Source organism: Onychostruthus taczanowskii, unplaced genomic scaffold (assembly GCF_017590055.1).
Source record: "Onychostruthus taczanowskii isolate IOZ18803 unplaced genomic scaffold, ASM1759005v1 scaffold17, whole genome shotgun sequence".
NCBI classification, from domain to species: Eukaryota; Metazoa; Chordata; class Aves; order Passeriformes; family Passeridae; genus Onychostruthus; species Onychostruthus taczanowskii.
Window position 1 is genome coordinate 6,267,141 of NW_024498906.1, and position 22,074 is coordinate 6,289,214.

General features: G+C 35.2%; 1 protein-coding gene across 8 annotated transcripts in view; it reads right to left on the minus strand.

The window, feature by feature from the left end:
• DMD (dystrophin) overlaps positions 1-22,074 on the minus strand; it is a 1,147,932-nt gene that overhangs the window by 374,184 nt on the left and 751,674 nt on the right. For all 8 annotated transcript variants that reach the window (XM_041399749.1, XM_041399747.1, XM_041399750.1 and 5 more), the window contains 3 exons: positions 15,268-15,443; positions 3,210-3,357; positions 1,046-1,195 (listed from right to left, as the gene is read on the minus strand). In XM_041399749.1, coding sequence (XP_041255683.1) covers positions 1,046-1,195; positions 3,210-3,357; positions 15,268-15,443 — 474 coding nt within the window. The remainder of the gene's footprint in view (positions 1-1,045; positions 1,196-3,209; positions 3,358-15,267; positions 15,444-22,074) is intronic.

Sequence of the window (22,074 nt, forward strand, 5' to 3'; positions counted from 1 at the left end):
GCTCCTGTTAGGAAGAAGTTAGTAAGAATATCACATCACGTTCCTTTTTATTTCTCAGATCTGTGCTTGAAATTCAACTGTATTCATGGAAATGGTAACAGAAAACCCAGGAAGTATTATTCTTGACCAGAAACCCTACCCTACCAGAAACCAGTAAGATACTCATATAGTTTTCTCACTTCCCACCTCCCCTCCGCCCCGAACTACAAGCAATGAATTATTCCTTTTTGCCCCAGCATCCTGGTAACTTTAACAAACAGATACCACAGGTTAATGTTTCTGTCTCTGACTTCACAATCAGTCTCAACAGAAATCCTTCAATTGATTCTACCTTGATTGTTTCCAAGCAGGCTAATCCATACCTGGGCAGTAGTCCTCTGGATGTTGCTTTCTATCATTTCTACCATGAAAACACTCAAATTATCTACCTCTTTTTACCAGATTTGCTACTCATTTTCACCAGTTTTCAACATAAAAATATGCTATTTCCACAATAAAATAGAACAAAGTCCTCCCTTACTTCTTTCCATCACTATGGAGATCCCAGAAAGCAAAATATTTGGTACTTTGCTACACAAAAAACAGAAGTGAATGCTCAAGGTCAGGAGAAGTGTGGTGGAAGGTGAAACAGTGGTTGCAGTGTTCACCTTGGATTTGGAACAGGAGAGATTTGGGAAGTGTTTCCATAAAGAAAATCAAACATTTGCCTCTCACACACCTGAGTCACAAAGCCTGGAATATTTGCTGTTTCAGCAAAAGCAACGGGCTACAAAAATGATGCTGTGCATTCTACCCTTAAGTAGAAGAGCTGTAATTTAGGAAGTATATTTGAGTGCAACATCATCACTCCAGTCACTAATGGTCTTGGTTTGCTATCACTGTTTCTCACAGCAGTGTATTATACCCATTTTTCTTCCTCAGGTTCATTATGCACACAATAATCTCTTCATACAGAGAAAAATTATACATAGCAGAAAATATATAATGCAAATATTCACTGCAGATTAAAATTTTATATCACAGTTATATCAGTAATATGTCTAACCTTTAACAAACGATGGTTAGCCTCCTTCAGTGTGCCCTCAAGCTTATGTTTTTTGTCTGGGTTCAGTGATGCACTTCCAAGTGCTATTCCTCCAGTTTCATTTAATCGTCTCAGTATTCCCTTGTGGGGCGGCAGCTCTCCAACTCTTAACTGGAACAGACAAATACAGCAGTTAAGATGAACTGTGGTAGGATTTTCAGCTCTCTTATCTTGACCCTTATTGATTTGTGTATCAGCCAAAGGAATAAACTCAATTCAAGACAAAATAACTGTGGCTTTCTGAATGTAGAAGACTAAAAAAAAACCCAAAGAGACTGTATTGGTCAATCAAGTCTAAAGAGAGTTCTACGTGACATAATACAGGGTTTCTCAGGACATTAATCACTATTAGATTATAAATTTCAGATCTGGATACTCAATACTTCATGTACATCAGTTTTAATAGTCTTGTAATATGGTATGGAGCAAGCACTTTGGAGAAATGTTTTAGTATGTTCCAGGCTGTGAACAGCCACCCAGATGGTATGTGGTGAAAAGCTCTCCACTCCAGTTTAAAGTCTTAAGAATGTTCATGTATGTTCACTAAAAAAAGAGAAAATGAAAAAAAATTTAAAAAAAGAAAAAAAAAGGGAAAGTCAAAAGGAAAAGCAAGGCAGCATCAAAATGTACCAGTTCTCAAACACATATGTTGTTACTGAAAACTTATATTGTCAAAGTAACTTAATTTATCAAGAAAGTTAATGTCGCTTCAAGGGTTTTATTGTTCTGGGGTTTTTCCTTGTTTGTTTTTGATTATTGACAAAAGCAGGTAAGTATGAAATGAGCCATGCTGCAAGATAATGCATTATTATTTGCTCCATTAGGATGTATTCCCTTTTGTGCATCTCCAAAAGAAGGTGGACTGTAAAAACAAGATACAAATAAGAGATGCTAACACCTTATATTTGTACTATATATCCCTTAAGAATATTATATAGGAAATACTTGTGTATGTGAAGAGTGGAGCCTTCCTGGTTCTGAACAATCTATTTAGTCTTTAAACACTTAATCATTTCTGCAAACTGTAAGATGCATCTAACACCCCTTAAAAGTATTTATTTTCCTTGGATCTGATATTCTCAACACAGCCTCACAAATTCCCTGACCAACTCAATGACATCTTCTGCTAAACAGAAGGACAAACTCGCCACATGGTTGAGTCTCCATTTCCTGAAACTATATTTGTCATGTTTTTACCTAAATAGAAACTTGAAGATAGATTTTTACTAAACAATTCTTTAGGTTGGGGTTTTTTTTTGTTTGTTTGTTTGTTTTTGTTTTTGTTTTTTTTTTAACTTTGTTGTGAGAAGGATAGAACAAACTGAAAAATTTTCTACAAATTCTTTAATGCTCAATTCATCACCAGCTGAATTTGTTCAACTTGGATTTACAAAAAGGATAACTATGTCCTTATCCTCAAAGAAGCATAGAAAAACCTTTAGGCATATATTCTATAAGTAATACACATTTTCCAATTACAGTTAAATTTATTATTCTACAAGTCATGAAAAATAGTTATTCTACTGAACACATTTCAAAAACCTAAACACAGAAACTTCTGTTGAATATATTTATCAGTAGTATCAAACTCTAACATATTCATGAAAATATTCCAGCCATTAAAAACAAATATTTAATATTCTAACAGGTCTTTTTTAAGTATTCTAAAAAATCAGTCACCTAGATGTTTAGTCTAGAAAATGTTGCAGTGATATTTTAATGAGTTGACATTTATAATTATGCATGCAGTTCTGGATCCTCTTGTGAAATACTGAATACCATTTAATAAGTGAGAAGCTATAAAATGTTAACAAGACACCAACAGAGAAATGCTATACATATAAACCAGTCACGTTCTGAATTAAAAAATGAGGATGAAAAAGATAATGATTAATTTCCTAGTTTTGGGATATTTTTCTTTCAGTAGATTTTCCATTCTCTTCTGGTTTTAGCATGATCAATATATATTTGTACCTGGGTTTTGAAATTCCCAGGTTTTATTTGTCTAAAAAAGTTATATGGATGCTGTGTTTGATGTCAGAAACCATTTTGCAAAATAGCTTTTAATTTTCTTCAATGTAGAATTGATAAAGTAAGAAAATATTAAGAATAGAGCTTACAATACCTTTACTTTGCTCAAGCAGTCTCTCAACTGGTCTTCATTCCCTTGTTCAAGGGGAATACAAATAACGTTGTCTGCTTCCTCTAACCATAAAATCAACTTGTTCAAATCCTCTTGAAATTCTGATAAAATATTCTTTTCTTCCTCTATCCTGCAATAAAAAAATGTGAAATTATTGTTTCTATAAATTTATTTTTATATGGAAGTGTTTATCCATAGTGAAGGATGACAGTAACTAATTCTTAGAATTTATACTAATTATTTTTATAAGCAGGTCACAGATTTCTTCATATCAAAAAAATCAGACAAACACCAATGCCCTTTTAACATGGCATTAAATGTATTTTAAAAGAAGAGATCAAGGCAAAATTTACAACACCACTAAATTCAGCTTCCAAATTACATATGGCAGGTAGAAAACAAGCACACCAGAAAGAAAGCAGCTAATTATTCAGACTAAAATTCTGTTTGAAGTAACGGCAGTGAAGCCCAGTGTCAACAACTAAGAATTCTAGCATGGAGTGTTACAAAAATGAACGTGTAAAACCTGAAACAGAATCATTTGGACATACTAAACAAGGTATTTCAGCAACTGTGCCATGTAGTTTGGTGTTAAGATTCACAAAAAGTAGGTAAGGTTCGCAGTCGATAAGTAGGAATAAGATGGGATTCACAACACCTAACTTTAGATGTCTACTCTTCATCTATAACTCATCTGCTTATTTTCACTATGACTATATAAATATACTGAGATGTGAGCTTTTGTGCAGAGCTTCTGAAGCTATCAAGAGATGCAGGCAAAAAAAATTCAAGAGCAGCAGGGAAGAGCATTGGTAGAATGTGTATGCTTGGGATTAACATTTGGAGTGAGCCCTTCTAAAGGAGAAAAAATAAGACTTGTATAAAAATACTTGTAATTTAACCACCAAAATTATTCACACACTGAGAATTACATGTATGGAAAGATGGAAGATTAAATACTTATCAAAATTAAACAATGAAAAGCAGATCCTGCAAGGTGGGATAATATTTTTATTATGCCAATTTCCTCCAATACACAACTGGCTCATGCAGTATCGGGGCATTCACCCTCACTCAAAGGCTTGAAGATATTCATCCCTTCTGATGGGGCACAAACTACACTGGTATGACAGGCAGCCGTCCTGTTTTAGAAAGTGGCATAAACAATCAATAATACCCAAACTGCCCTCAGACTCATTTCTGGAGCCTTCCACCAGAGGACTGCACATGACACACAGTGTTGCAGCAGAGAGTGCTTAACTGTCCCTTCCCCAGGGGAGGTACTTGGGCATTCCCACCTGAACATATTTAACTTTATATTATGCAGGCTTCCCTCACCCCCAATGGATCAAGAGTGAGATCATCACTTTGACCAATGGGCATCAAAATTGCAACAATCAAATTTATTGCCTGATCCACTGATGGGCATTTCTTTCTTTCCTCTTCACTATCTACTCTTATACTTTCTTTTCCTTATACATTTTCTTAAGTGATATCTTTACACGTCTGTGTTGTTTTATTTCTATAGATAGTAACTAAAATACCTACAAACCTCCTTCCCACTGCAATCAAATTGTTCTGAAATAAACCTGCCATGTACACACAGATAATTGGTCACTGACTGTCATTTCACTCTAATCTGTCCAAAGGGATCTACTACTAACAAGAATCTCAGTTACTCTGCCTTCAGCAGTGGGTTGTAAAAATATCTGATCTAAACCTCCCTTGGCCCAACTTGATGCCATGCCAGCCTCCTTTACCAAAAACAAATTTATTTTCAACACATAAAAGTCAATATTCATAACTACACCCAGAGTATGAAAATGCTGGTTGTAAGTTATATATAAACTGAAATGTTTGGCAAATTTGTGCTGCTCTGAACAAGATCTCAGTATAGTTCTAGATTAAGTTCCTGGTTTGGATCTAGAATGGATTCTAAATCAGCAGATTTATTTGTTTTTGTTCTTAAAATAGTATATCTTAATATCTACTTGATATATAAACCCAACACTGTTTTGTTTTTTGGTTTTTTTAAAGCTCAGAAACAAGTTACTCCGGAGTATCTGCCTACAAATTAAACAAACATAAGCCACTGGCTCCAAATTGTTCTTTAGAGGAAAAAGTAAGATATTCTATTTACTGTGAAAACACTAAAATTCTCCAAAACTATCTACACATATATAAATGATGGTTTTACACATATATACACACATATACACATTTATACAAATACATTAGAAAATGAACACCATAAACCACAAAAGAATTAACAGCCCTACTCTCTTGGTTTTGTCTGAGATTTTCTAATGGGATCATGCATGAATATTTTCATGAACTGCCATTTGCCCAAGATTACTGGAAACGAGACTGATATCAACAAAAAAAAGCTGATGCTCCTAGATACAGGAATATTTATTGTACTAATATATATCTATTTATTACAATTCTGGATCTCTTCTGGAGTACTGTTATGCAGACAGAAATTCTGGACCTTTCCAATATGCACAGATTTGCCTTTTGATTGCATAGGTCATGCAAAAAAGAACCAACTTTACAGCATCACACTTATTGCACTGTTCTTCACTGAGAAGTGTTCATGTTTATAACTTGAGAGGTCATATGCTCTTCTCAAGCCAAAATAGGTCACCTAAAACCAACTAATCAAAACATTTGTTTCTGTGAAAATGAGTCAGATGTTAATCTATGCTGAGATCCATAGCACTGAAACTATAAAAAAGAAGGAAAATTAACTTCCTGTACTCCTGAAAGCAGAAGCACAACTTCAAATCTTTCTGAGGCATTATCTCTCCCTGCCCCAGTTATGGAAATCTGGGAATCAGGCTTCAAGTGTTATACCATAAACCACTTATTAAAACCTCAGTCTCTCAACTTGACCAGGTACTCCAGAACCCAGGCTCTCAGCAACAGCTTTCATTTTTCTGGTTTCCTCTCACTTCTACTCATTTGTGAAGTGCATAGCTCAGTGGAGGCATTATGTGATGGTACCCTGAGGATAAACCTGAGAAAGATCCAAGTTTAAATACGTTAATTCTGGCACAGAAAAGGCATAGCATTCAACTCAATACACCTGAGAGCAAAATTATTGAGCTGCATAGTATTTTAAATGAAAAATCAAAAAGATTTCTTGTCTCCTAGAAGAGATAGCAATTGGCAAGATTCCTTTTTCATCTTAAGTATACTGTCAGTTTTATCACCCTTATGAATTGAGCTGCAACTCTTAAAACATTAAAAGAGTTTCTAGTCGTGAAGGAAAGAATTTTTTACTTTGATGACTAATTTAAACACTGATCAGTAGGATAAGGATGTTTTTTAACCTAAGACTTTCCAGGAATTCTTTCAGAGATGTTTTATGCATATATATACATATATACATATATACATGAAATCTATTATCTATTGTCATCTATTATACATTCTCTATATATTATCTATTATCTATTTTATATATATACATATTTCATATGTGTGTGTGTGTCATTCTGTGCATGTGCCTGCACAGAAGGGTTTCAGATTTCAGAAAAAAAAAAATTCCATAGATCTACTTCTTTATTCTAATCAGGAACAACATGCAGTAAAGGAATTTAAAGGTTCATTGCAATTAACAGGACATGCAGATGCACCTTATAATTTACTTTACCATCACTTCTTGACCTGCTAGAATGTCACTTCTATTATAAATAACACCTTGCAAGACAAGTGTCATAATACGCAAGACACTAAAACAAAGAAAGAGCTCTGTGTTAGCTGAACCGATTAATCGAATTAAAAGTTTTAACTCAATGACTGATTACACCTTTTGAACAAACTGATTTCTATCACCATAATTACCTTTGGAACAACACACACAGGTAATTTCTAGGTGTTTAAATTCATGGTGACAAGGAAAAATTAACATTTAGTTGTTATTTAGGGAGTATGGGCTTTCAAATCCAAGCCTAAACAAGCTGGAGTAAGGAACATGAGCCACCACCCAACTCAGACATAGACAGAGCAAGAGAAAGCAGCTGGGATATGACATTCTGGAGAACCAGGTGACTGAGGAATAAGATACAATTCCAGCAGCTGGCCCTATGGAGCCAAGCAGATCCATCTCCAGCACAGGTCTTCAAGCTGTTGTAAGGATACTGCTATATCTTACAAACCAACCTAAGTTCCCAAAAGAGCTTTTAAGCTCCTTGTCTGTTGGCAAAAGGTTTATTAACCCTGAAATATAACCCATTTTGACTGATGGAAAATTCTCAAACTATAGCAGAGAAGCACAGAATTTCATATGCAACTTTTCACCTTCTACACAAACTGCTTTTCTTAGGCACATTAATTTGTATTTTCCATAGTAAAACATAGCAGATTTCTGTTTGTATTTCTAAATTCATAGGGTCCCTTCATCAACTACTCTGAATGCACATATTTTTATAGGAATCTTACATATATTATACTTCTCTAAGCAAATATGTCAATATTCAGTTTTTAATAAGTAATAAATTAAATATTTTCCTAATTATATTTTGTATATATGATAATTTTTAGATTTTTTTTGTTCAAATTACCATTAATTCTTAGCTATATTTGTTAACTAGTACATAAACACTCAAGGACTATATCAATAAGCTTGTATTTTCATGTGCAGTGTCAGGAAACAATGTAAAATATAAATTGCAGCTCAAATATTTTCTCCAAAGTCAACAATGTGATAGCAATACCATCGCAACCCGTAAATAGTTAGTGAAACACATCAGATGTTTAGACTTTGTAACTGTATGCAAGTGATGTCGGATTTGTTTGGGAGGTGTCAGCTATAGAAATAAAATATACAATCATAGGAGTAGGGCAGATCTGCACTTGTGATTCACATTCCCATCTGTATGCACAATAATATTTTGGTGCCTTTTCATGTTCTAACATTCAAGTGTCAATTCTGTATTTATTGTGTTTCTAAAATTAGGAATTAATGTGTTTAGTAGCTGCTACTGAAAATATGAGGCCACTCAAATTGTTACACAAATGTAGAGACAATATTTACCAAAAAAAATTAATTTTTATTCTTTTTCTAAAGAATTAATAAATATGCTTCATTAGGGTAAGGAACTTTAAATAAGTGAAATTAAAATAGCACATAAACTTTAGAAAATATATTTAGATATAAATACTAAACAGTAAGAAGTTAAATTAACCTGTTTGTAAACACAATACAAATTTATGACAGTAATTCTTTTCTAGTGATTCACTATAAGAAATCTGAACAGTAAAAAAAAGAAAATTCAGAAAAAATTCAATATGTAGCTAATTATGTGCTGGAAAGAAAAAATATATTTATTGACATAACTGTCATAAAATCTCTTCATCCTACACCAGTTTTTAAACAGCAGCTAGAAGATAATCACAGCCTTCAATATGCTGAGTTTTCAAGTAAAGGAAAACAATCACTTGCAGCTAGCGTGTTATGAAAAAAAAAAAAAAAAGAATACTTAAGTAAAATTGAATAAAAAATATTAGAAAGTATATTTACTTTATAACAATTAATTTTTACTTGGAAGAGAAAGCCTGTATTTTTGTATTCAGGAAAGTACTTGGACATCTTCTGGTAAACAGCCTTTGTTCTGTCATTCTTTCCATAATTACTTCAAATTCGCTTGGGTAGAGATCTGAACAGGCAGTCTGCAGGTTCAAACTCATTAAAAGTGCAAATGTATTTGCAGCTAAAATAATGAAAAATTCTCTTCCATTCAACTGAACCCAATTTTAACAAATGTCAGATCGTGATGAATAAAAAACCCCAAACTGATTACTTCTGAAACACTGAAGGAATCTATTTCCTGGGCATCTGTTTTCAAAAACTACACAAGAAAGTTTTAGCAAAAGTGAAAAATAAAAAGACCAACCAGCATTACTGTTACAAGTCTTTCCAGAGCCTCATTTATGAGTCATCCCCTTCTCAAGCTCCTATGTGAGATGTTGCTTCTCCTCCTACGAATGTTCCTTTGGCTATCCCTGCCTGCCCCATGCGTTCCTGAAGAGCAGCCCCAGGCTGCAGCCACAGCCCTGGGGCTTGCTGCACACTGTGGCCCTAATGGCAAACCACCACATCCCTAAATCATCCAAAACTCGGATGTCCCAGTGGCATGTCTCAGAGCAAACACAGTGTGCTGTGGCCTGATGTGTCCCAGGGAATGAAAAGGCAGAGCAAGCTTCTGTTGGTGCAGTTTAGAAGATTCAGTATTCCAAATGACTGCTGGAGTATGAAGAGGGAGACACAGACACTTTGTATTTCCCCTCTTTTGTCTGGGTTTAGTAGCATCTATTCAAAGGGCCTTTGTGACTTCCCGTGGTCTCCAAAGTCTCAATTTCAGAGCCATGCTGTACTAGAGTACAAACTCCAACTTTTCCAAAAAGATGTCTTTTGTAGCAAAATGTTAGCAAAAACTCAATTAAATTCCCAATTTGCTAACTACCAGTGTATCAGACTTTCAATCAAGTTCCACTTCATTCAACTGCCTGGTCTGTTTCAAAGTTTTCAGTAAGATAAATGGCTAGATGTGCTAAAATTACATTCTCATCTAATTCTTAGTGGGATGGATTAGACTGCAAGATACAGAAACTTTAAACACTGAATTCAAACTTCTACAGCTTTGAAACTCTTAGATAAAGGCAAGTGGAAGATAACATCCTACACAAACATAACTCAAGCATAACCTCTTGATCTTCAGTGCCAAAGAAAGGAGATTCAAAGTCAATTTTAAGTCTGTGCTTTGCCTGGGATCAGTATTTGACCTTTTAAAACTGAAAACCAGCTCCTTTTTACTGAAGAGCAGTACAAGTTCCTCAAATTGTTTTGAGATTTAGTTCGGTTTTTTGTCTGTTTTTAATTAAGTTGACCTTTTGTGGTCCAAATAATTCTTATTCATTAAAACTGCCAGTCCATCACTGAGATTAATATTAGCATCTAGTGATCAGTTTCAGCAATTTATAGAATATCATGCTTTTGATATGGTTTACAGTTCTTATAATTCAGGTAGTTTATTATTTATTCCAAATTATTTATGAAAACTGAATTGACATGGTGAAATTTTTTGAATTATATCCTGTTTAAATCTTCCTTTCAACCCAGCTTGAAACTGTGGGGTTCATGGTGGTTACAGGAAATATTTTGAATTTACAGGGTCTTTATCAATGCAGTGATGGTATTATAAATAAATACTAGACCATTTAACCATACAACCTCAGGAAAACTGACAAAGCAATTTTGGAGAATTTGTCCTCTCCTCCCCAAAATATAATCAACACATCAGAACATGAAAGATACCCAAGTGTTTCGGAAAAGTCCAACAGAGAGCGATCAACATTGAGAACTGGAGATGGTGGTTAAGAGAAACACAGAAGAGAGGCCATTTCCTTTGCTCCATTAACCTCATACTCTCCCAGGATCCACAGACACTAGGTTAAGAATTCTCTTGGGCTGAGTTGTGACATTTTCCTCCATAATCTTCTGTGGCCAGCACATCTCAGATATTCAGAAACCATAATGTAAATCTTAAATCCATTTAGCATCTCTTACATTTCCAACAAGTAATATTCCCCTGTAGGTACTGAGAAATTAGGTCAATAACATTTTGTTCCACTTTCAGTTTACCCATCCGTTCAATTTTTTAAACATCAGTCATAACCCTCCTGAGATTTCCCTCCAGACTGAAGATCCCCACCTACTTAGTCTCCTCTCACAGTGTAGCCACTCCAAACCTTGGCTTATTTCATCTGCCTCCCCCCATGAATACTTTCTGTGTGCCCTTTATATCCTTTGACATGCACAGAGCTCTTCACACAGTAACCAACATGAGTAGACTAATACCTTTGCTGATGCAACCTAAAATATTATGGCTTTTTTTTTGCTGCCACCCCATCTTGTGCCTGTAAACACTTTCAGCAATGAAGTCAGGATTACTTTCTGGAGTTGTAACAAGCTCAGCATCATTTAAGTATGGGATAATCAGTTTGTCTGAAATATTCCTTGCCTCACATTTGTCTCCGATCAAGATCATCTGCCCATCTGCTCAGTTTTGGAGTTCCCACTATCAACTCAGCCTTTGACTACCTAAGGCATAATGTCATCAGCACTCTTGGAAATGTCACCATACACCTCAGGTCTCCAATCAATTTCTCACATTCATGCACCTTCTAAAAATATCTGTATCACTTTCTGTTACTCCTGTAATTGCTTCCCTCCTCCCCTCAGTCCCAACTGATCTTTGAATTCAGCTTAAAAAGGGACTGTCAATGTCCCACAAAAAAGTTCAAAACTTCATGTAAAACTGTGTGGGATTATCAAAATCAATTTCTTACATTTGCGTAAGCAAATAGCAAAAACAGAGCTTACAATATATAAAATTTCCTTGTCAAAAAATGCTTAGCAGCATTACACTTGAATCTGAAATCACTAACAGATTTCATTTCTGCAATCCATTCAATTGCTAATTTCTTGCCACTTTATCTTGAGATCTGCTGAGCAAAAAATGTAATAGGAAACAAAATTTCAGTTGATCACTACTCTGAGCTACTGAGAATTAACTTTAAAGCAGAGCATAATGTATTAACTACAAAGAATAAAACTTGAAATCTATTAAAAGTTTAGAGTCAGTTTTCTTTTCTGATTTGCAGAAGGATCTAAATGTTAATATCTATTTTATTTTTCTTTGAAATTATTATATAAAAATGCATTATACCCTGTCAGCGCTCCCTTCAGTATTACCTTAATTCAATATGTTTTTAAAATGGTTCCTTCCATTTTCTCATTCTCAAAATTGACTTGAAAAAAATCTTAGAATCCCCTTCATAATAATAACAACTCTTTTAACTGTGAAAATTTAATTTTTAGGAGACATAGACAAAAATAAAAGGGCTATTAAAACCTATGTGAGTCACAATACAAGCATTCTGACTTTGCAGGTGCTTTATTTTTAATAGTCTATTAAAGCTATTCTGAAAAATAGAAATCAAAATATGTCAATTGACCCATATTTATTGTAATTTATATTCTACTTAAAATATACTTAAATAAATATACTTAAATAAATTTGACATAGTACCAACACATGCATTGGGCAATGCCATGACTATATCAGCTCTTTGGACTGTATGTAGAGGCCACTTCCTTCAACTTTTGTTTGCCTCATGCTTTGATCTTAAGGAAAAATTAAAGTATTTTGGGTGACATGGGTTTCAAGTCTTAAAAAGAGAGAATCTGACTGTACACCAAAGCAAGTTAGGACAAATAATAAAAAGATAAAAGATGACAAAGCATAAGAGTTATGCAAATCCCATGGGATCATGGCTATATAAAGACCGTGCAGTTGATAAGCCTATGGTCTTTTCCTGCCTAGGCTCATCAACAATTGAGACCTACTTAGAACACACCACTTTTCCCTGTCAATTAGGTTTCTTTCTTTTGAAAATCCACTCAAGAAGAGAAGAGAAGAGAAGAGAAGAGAAGAGAAGAGAAGAGAAGAGAAGAGAAGAGAAGAGAAGAGAAGAGAAGAGAAAAGAAAATAAAGAAGAGAAAAAGAAAGGGAAGAGAAGAGAAAAAAGAGAAAAGAAAAAGAAAAGAAAAGAAAAGAAAAGAAAAGAAAAGAAAAGAAAAGAGAAAAGGAACCACATGTGTGGTGGCAGAAGTTAGTGTAGAATGTGTTTCCAAGACCTGGGAGCAAAAAGCATTCCCTGGCTCTGACACAGCCAGGAAGACTGGGAGGTGAATAGAAGCATCCTGATGCACACGAGTCTCACTAAAGTACACCAGGAACATTTCTATCAGTGTAACACCACACTATCTGTATTCCTCCTGGTGCAATGCCATTATTCATGCAAAGTTCACTAACTGAGGTCTCTGCAATCATTTTCATCTAAATTACACAAGCTGTCATTCTAGAGGAAAACAAACCAATCAGTCAACATACTAAACAGAACAAAACAAGGAATACATGTGCAAGTGTTTATTTAAGAACCTCCATCTATGGAACACAACTGGACTATTCCCACTTAACAAATCCTTGGCTTCCTTAAAATGCAGAATGTGCCAAGAAATTCCAATATTCTAACACTGCATTGAGCCAAAAGAACATTCAGTTAGACATTTCTACCACTATATGAAGGGATGAACAATAACAATCAATAACAATCTTAACCAGAACAGTAATATATTTTATATCCTCAGACAAAGCTGTACCACCAATCTCTTTCTTCTGTGTTGCCAAAGCAGATTACAGGGCTGTTAAAATGATTTGTTATTATTTTGTAAGTGTTTGTACTTACATAACAAGTTAATGCTTGGAAACATAGATGAGTTTCCAGTGTACAAAAGAAAAGCTTTTTATGGGAGAAATAAAGGCCAAGGACTCCCTTGTGTAACAAATAACAGTACCATCAACACCTGTAAATACAGCAGAAGTAATTATTTAAGCTTCTGACAGCTGTAGATTATTTGTTGCATCTCCTTCTTTTAACACAGAATCATTTAGGTTGGAAAAGAGCTTCAGCATCATTGAATCCAACCATTAACCCAGGACTCCCATCCCTAAACTGTGTCCCTGAGTGACACATCTGCATGTCTTCTAAATACCACTGGGAAACCTTATAGCACTTTTCAGTACCTGAAGGGGAACTACAGGAAGGCTGAAAAGGGACTTTTCACATGGGTATGTAGTGATAGGACAAAGGAGAATTGCCTTAAGATAAAAGAGTCTTAAGATTAGATATAAAGAATAAATTATTTGCTTCTGGGTAGTGAGGCACTAATACAGGTTATCCAGAGAGATTGTGGAGTTCAAAACACTGGAAGTTTTCAAAGCCAGGCTCGATGAGGCTCTGAGAAACCTGATCTAGTAGAGGTTTCACTGTCTATGCAGGGGCGCTGGAGCTCAATGAACTTGAAGTTACCTTCCAACCTCAACCATTCCATGATTCTATGGTGACTCAATCACTTCCTTGGGAAGCCTGTTTCAATGACTGACAACATGTTCCATGTGAAACTTTCATCATGATTAGGCTCAGTAATAACCCTTCAGGACACTCCCTTTTTGATGCTAGTAAGCATTTTCACAGGTTTTTCTCCCCAGTGGCTCTGAACAGAAAAAGGATATGTGACACATCAGAAGTAAAAAAACTTGTTGCACACTACCAGTTCTTCTAGTACATCTGCAACACTGATTAATCTATCTCTATAAGGAATATTCTGTGATTTAAAAAAAAAACAAAAACAAAACAACCCCCAAAAAAACCCAAAAAAACCCACCAACCATGAAGAAAGCTCTACCTATTTTCTATTGTATTTTAAAGCAGAATGGCATATCCAGTTAGGATAAGCATCTAGGTTAAGAACACACTCTTTAATAAAACCTATATTAACAGCAATTTTTTTACACTGGAAATTATCTTTTTAAAGATATAAAACTATTTTTGTATTATCTGTAACTCAAACACTCTAGCTTTCTGTGCCTGCATGAGAAAAACAAATTTATCTAAAAGTGATCATAAATAATATTAAGTTGATAAATCCATTTTTTTAAATCCAACCTATGAAATGTAGATGTTAATAGCATTGACTTTGATAGATGAAATAGATTATGTTTACCTTTTTAAATCAACTAAGGTATTATTAGTATAGCACACAGAGATGTGCTTTAATGACACACAATCAAACAGAAAGATCATAAACCAGTTGTAAATTCTGTACTGTTCTACCTAAAAATGAGCAGTTATGGATGTTTGTTTGATTCTTCTAAACATTAGGAGTTAAAAGATAAAAATATGGATTCTGGAAGGGACTCCAGAGGATGTCACTGACAGGAGTAGGTAGAAAAGAATTAAACAAATTATAGTGTATGAACAACTTATAGGACGTAAAATTTAATTACTGGTAATTCCTTTTATACTTGAAAACTCTAGATGTTGAGAGCTCCTTTGAAATTTCAAGCCAGAATCCAATCTAAAATAACTAAAAATAATTTCACAATAATTTTACCCTCTTTTAACCTACCTCTTTTTTTTCTCTACCAACTGTTTGCAGATCTCCTTCCACCGGTTATTCAAACTTTCCAGTTGTTCCTTCAGCACCTTGGCATCTGCCTTTGATGACTGCTCAATAATCTCTTCACCAGTTGCATTCAGTGTTTTGACAACAGTTTGCTGCTGCCCAATGCCATCTTGAAGCTCCTGAAAAATACCCAACACATTCACATCTTCATAAGGAAGTTAATATGAGAAAAATACTTCATCGCATACCGGCCAGATGGAAAGAGGTGAAAGGTTTTGCTCTTCTCTGAAATCCAAAAGAAACTTCCAAGATGAGTAGACATGAAGATAGCTCATCATTTTGTAGCAAGTACCTTTCAGTACATCTCTGCAGCCTTTTATCCCCTCCTGTATTACTCTCTACTAGAGAGCATTGCAGTAATACTCTGCACATCAATCAATAAGTAACAGCTGTGAACAAATGTACTCCTGCACACCCAAAGGTATATATCACACATAAGAGCCCACAAAACATTGTAAGATTTAAACTACAAAATGTCCAAAGTTCCTATTAGCTATAAACTCAAATAAACAATACCAGGAAAGCAGAGACTGTAAAACTTGTGATTCCATTAAAGAACACATTTTTCTCCAATTTTGAGAAGCCTAATGACTCATGTGGTTTTTGGTTTGGTTTTGATTTTTTCATTGGTTTTTGGTTTTGCTTTGGGTTTTGTTTTTTTTTTTTTTTGGTGGGGGGAGGTTGGTTTTGTTATTGTTGCATTTGTTTTTTAAGTTTGGTTTGGAGTTTAGTGTTTGTTGGTTGGTTTGTTTTATTTTTTTTAACAGGACTGGGGGGAACAAAACTTGTAAGAAAAAGTATTGTAGTGTTTCAAATTACACATAGAATTAAAAACTACCAAAAGATAACCAATATGGGCCATTCTTAATTTTTACTAATTGCATTGGGATACATTTTTCTTCATCTTTTATGATAAAATAATTTTTCTTGTGGAATTCCTGTAGCTACCTTACTTCATGTTTAAAAACAACAGAATTCTGAATCTGTAGCTGAGATTGTAACACTGTATGCCTGTTGAATCTAGTTCATACTTATAAATAATCAATATTTTCATATTTTTAGTCATCAGTAGAGCATGAGTATTTTTCCCTTGAATTCCTCAGAATATATAAACAAAAAAGTGCAAAAAAATTGCAACAGTTTACTGCTAAAATAAGCAGGAACTGAAATAACATCAACAATCTACACTGTGATATTCATACTTATGACAGATTTTCACAAACTCAGGAAGCGTGTCTGAATCCTATCTCCACACAAAGGCTTTAAAGTAAAATGCTGAATCTAGTATTTCAGGAGGAAACCAAATACTTCAGAATATCATACTCCAGAAGAAAATTATATGTTTACTTTCTAAATGTATGGCACAAATTGCAGAGCAAGTCAGTAAACTTGCATATTAACATTAAATAAAATTTGTCAATTAAACAGTTAAAACTGGCAGGATACAACTTTCCAGGACTGTAAAAGATGAACATAACTACTCCTTATGCTTTTTTAAATATATATCTTTGGTCATGAGATTATGATTGAAGTTCACAAACTGAACCACTCTGGAAGTTTACTTGTTGTAACATGATCAAACTCAGTTGGCAGCTACTAATTCATTCAATTGCATTGAGTCAGTTGAGTGCTCTGTCTCAACTTGGGCACAGATTTTACAGGGACAGCTTGAACACCAACACCAGCAGAGCCTGGGGCACAGGGGTCAATGTCAGCAGGTTGCTGTGGTGTTTGCCCACAGTCCTGGACAAGGGGCTGCAGCTGAAGCAGAAGTTTGCACTGTTGAGATTTAGCTTATTTTTACTATAATTTCTATTTGGTTCTCTTACATTTTCTTTTAGGTTGTCACAGGACATACAAACCCCATCCCCAAATTATTTCTTAGATTCCTCTCAGTAAAAGCTGTTCTGCTGATGTGCGGGTGGTTTTGTGTTTTTTTTTTTTTCCCAAACTATTTTGAAGCCCCACCGTTTCAGAATAAGAAGTAGCTGCAATGAACATAACATGGCAGTAATCTGCATCCTGCTTTATTATGTTTTGATAGGACGGGAAACATTTTTCTGCAGGATCCTTACAAGCTACGTGACAGTTCAGTCACATTGCCTCAAGCACTCTGCTGCCCCACAGTGTCCCAGCACATTTCACTTCGCCTGTGGAATGTGTAAGGTTTTTAAGATACCTTTGTAGCAGAAACTGCAAGATTTTCTAAGAGCCAGAATAGACACATAAAAGCCTCTTACTTTGAAATATAAGATCTGCTTTTCTTTCTGCAGAGCACATTAATGCAATAACACCTGGCCCAACTTTTGACTATTATTTTCAGTACATGATTTCACTGTTAGAAAAAAACAGCAGCAATGGCTAGGGTGTTTGTCTAAATGCAAATATTTTCGACTCTTGCAGGTCTGATTTGGTCTTTCCACCACCTACTTCCCTTTTGGTAATGCCCAGCTTAAAATAAGTACCTAGTTTTTGCACATATTCACTGTATTTCACATTGATTTTAGCACTAGAGCCTTTGCATTGCGCAGTAGGGAGCATTACATGGGTAAATCATAACAATGTAGAGTTTGAGAAAAAATATATTACAGTAAGTGGCTTATTTCCAGCAAGGCACTTGAGACCTTTGTGCTACTGCACGCACCTGTGTCAAGTTAAGATCCATACCACTTACTGAAAAAACAACTCAGAACAAAGCTTCTACTTATATGCAGAGGTCCGTTCATTTGGAATAGGAGATCAAAGCAAGAACAGAGATGGGAAATTCTACTTCTGGAGCTCTGGAGGTATTAGAAGCAAAATTTATAGAAATTACTTGTAATGTATGAATCCATTTCTCTAAATGACAGAAACAACAACCAGTCAGTAAAGTACTATGAAGTGAAATGCTAAGTGAAAGCGCATTCGAGTACTCTGAGCTTTTTTCCTGTACTCACAGCATCTTAAATTAGGTGTTCTCTCTCCCCCAGCATACAAAAACACCAAAGAGCAACTAGTACATGATTTCCACACTTATTTCACTTGACACAAAGTTAAACAAAAGAATTTTCTCATTTATCCTCTGACATATTATGTAATAGGCCTCACTTACAAAGTAAAAAAGGAAACAGCTAGCTCAATGGCAGGGGTGGTCTTAGAACTTAAGATCCCTAATGCTGGAATGGGAACAGGATGTGTAGGAAGAAGTGTGATCTTCCACCAGAAGATGAGAGAAGCCTTCTGGCCATCTGCATTTCAGATCACCATAAAGAACTCAATCTGAGATAGTTTGTTTCCAAGTACTCTAAGCATTTAGCACTTTTCACATGATTAAACAGAAACACATGTGCTGATAAAGTTCTGGATTCCATAGCTCATGAAAAAGATTTTTGTTGGTAATGGATACTTCACAAAGCATCCATGAAGACATTAACATTTTTTTAAAAGTATTTTTTATGAAGAGAACAAAAGTTTTTAAATTATTTTACTCAAAGCCACATTTTCACATGCTCATCCCAGAGTTATTACCACAAAAACAGTTTTCACAAGTTACATTAGTATCTAAGGTTAACAAATGTACTTAAAAATAATTTATTGTTATGGAAAATCCCTGCAGCAACATGAAATAAATACCACAAACAAGCTAATTTCTGTCAGAAAAAATTAATGGTCACAAAAAGATTTAAGAGAAAAAAATGTATTACCTCTCCTTCATGCAGTGTAAGGCACAGATCCAAAAACACTTAAAGGTACTATGCACCACTTTAAGAAAACTGTCGTTCTAAATTCAACATTTATGTTCTAATCTTCAGTCATTTACATAAATTTCTATTCTGCTTTAAATCACATAAAACCATATGGTTGACATAAGAGTGTCTACTCAGATGCAACAATATAAATCAAAGAACCGTGGAAACATCTGGTGGAAAACTATCCCCCAAACAATTTGCTAGCACTTGGTTACCAGAATGAATTTACCCATTAAGACTATGTACCTCTGTTCAATATTCTATTAGAAATAAGGAAGAAATTAATTTTCTAGGCAGTTAAACCCTAGTGATTTAATCTGGAGACACATTACTGGCACTTTCTTAGGACTAAAACAATCAACAAAGAGTATACAATGTTTCCTAACTGTTTTACAATAAACAGCTATGAAATGTTTGTTGCTTGGTGTGCATTAGGTTTGTTATTGTGTTATTATTATTATGAATTATGGAAATTCAGGACAGCTGATGGAGATGGAAAAGTGAAAAACAGTGAAAAAGCCAATGTTTGCTAAGGAGTTGACAATAATTTAAAGAAAAATGTTTTGATCTTAACATAAATAATAGGAATTATAATGGCTTGAATATTAATACCAACTCTGTTCAAGAACAGTATTTGAAGAGTATTTGAAAGAACAGTATTTGAAAGAGTATTTGAAAGAGATAACAGTAGGCTCTAGGCAGATTCTCCCTATAAAGCAGACCTGGGTTTATGCTGTTTATGTTACTGGTTTTGGGTATCAGCTGTACATGAGAAACCAAAGGAAAATTACTGCACACCTGTTTTCTGAACATACAATAAATACTGTAAAATTAAAAGATTTCATTCTCACTTGGAAAAAAAAAATTATAAATTGAATTATTTGTGGCTTAGGCCACAGTTTATTTAAAAAGCTAATAAAGCATATAAACATTTTGCTTGATTTGGTATGCAAATTGCTTTGTTGGAGAGCCTTAGGAAACTACTATGCTGTCCTGCTTTCTGTATTACTTCTTTTGTTTTCTACTGTTTGTTGCTGTACAGTTAGGAAGACATAAGGGCCAGTATTTCCCTAGATGGATTTTATATTATCCATGACTGATAGTATAGATAAAGAAAGTTGGGTACAATGCTACTCCACAATTGTATATTTCAACAAAATAAATGGAGATATAAAACTTATACTCTGCCAAAAGCTCCTAAATCAGCAAGAGTTCCAGATTTATTTGAAAGTTTTAATCTCTTTCAGACTTTATCCTTAGACTGTGCCTTTTGTCTCTAGAAAGGGCGAAATCCATCCTTCAGAAGACAAGTCACAGAAGTGGAAACTTCATTATTTGACTTACACAAATTATTTAGTCTATGCTGCTGGCCTTTAAAAAGCAACAGTCTACTATGTCTTAGTAAATTCACACCTCAGGTTGCTGCAGTAATTCCAGATTCTTGCTACCTGTGCTGCTATCAAATATAATTACAAATTCATCTCCAGCTCACCTCCAAGATGGACCTGCTGCTGGCCAAGGATAAGCCATCACTGGAAGAACCTCTGGGATAATATGGTTAAGAAGGGGAATGAAATCCTGTGTAATTGAAGTGAGAGGGAGGAGTGAGAATATGTGAGAGAAACAGCCCTGCAGACAGCATGGTCAGTGCAGGAAGAGGAGCAGGAGCTGCTCAAGGTGACTGAGCTGAGATTCCCTGTAGCCCGTGGTGCAGACCATGGTGAGGCAGCTGTGCCCCTGCAGCCCTTGGATGATCCCACTCCAGAACAGGGGGATGCCCAAAAATAAAAAGGCTGTGGCCTGGTGGGAGGTCTGTGCTGGAGCAGGTCCTGGCAGGACCAGTGGCCCCATGGAAACAGGAGCGCATGCTGGAGCAGGCTGGCTGGCAGCACGGGTGTCTGCATGCTGGAGCCATCTGTTCCTGAGCTGCACACTGTGGGAATGTCCCCATGCAGGGGCAGGGGAAGGCTGTGAGAAGACCTCCCTCTGAGGAGGATGGAGCAGCAGAGACAACATGTGACGCACTAATCAGAGCCCCAATTCCCCATCCACTTGTATCACTGGAGGTGGATATTTAGAGAATTCAGGAGTGCAGAAAATCCTAGGAAGTATGTGGAGGGGTAGAGGGGAGGTGTTTTAAGATTTGGGCTTGCTTCTCATTGCCCTGCTCTGATTTAATTTGTGATAAATACAATTATTTCCTCAAGCTCAGTCTGTTTTGCCCATGATGGCAACTGGTGAGTGATCTCTCCCTGTACTTACCTTGACCCATTACTTTTCATTGTATTTTCTTCCCCAGTCCACCTGAGGAGGGGAGTGACAGAGCAGCTCTGGTGGCCGGCTAGAGTCCAGCCAGGGTCAACTCACGACAAAAACACTCTGTGGCTTAGAAGCATTGAAAAAAATTATATATTACTGGTTCAGGTGATAGCTGACCTTGGCAATTTAATAATCTTAAAAACTATTTAGATAAATATTATTGTCTTCAAATGCTGATAGTTTGCAATCATACTGAATCCTTGTGCTTTTATATTCACCAGATTAATAATAATAAAAAAAAATTTTAAAAATCACTTTCCCATTTTTTTTCCATTGACATGTAATTGCAAAAATGAGCCATATGCCTTTAAATTCATATTTTTTGTCTCTTTCTAATGTGACACAAAATTGTGATGAAAGTAATTTTGGTACTGAGATGTAAAGTGCATGACCAGAGGTCTATTTTGTGTTTCTAGCCGCAATTATGCAGTTGCTTTTTATTAGTATATTAATTCAATTTAATTTTAGAACTGATTTAGAAATACTGCAGGGAGATAAAGAGACATTTTTTTTCCTGCAAAAACTCTACTGCTACTGCATGCTAACTATAATGCTTCAGGTTAAACACATAAAATTCAACTCTGAGTCCAAAAAACTACACACTGATTTTGCAGCACACACCACTGAATGCCACTTTAATATATTAATTTCCATACTGATGTAGCATCAAAATGTGAATACAATACTCAGTCAACTTTTAAAT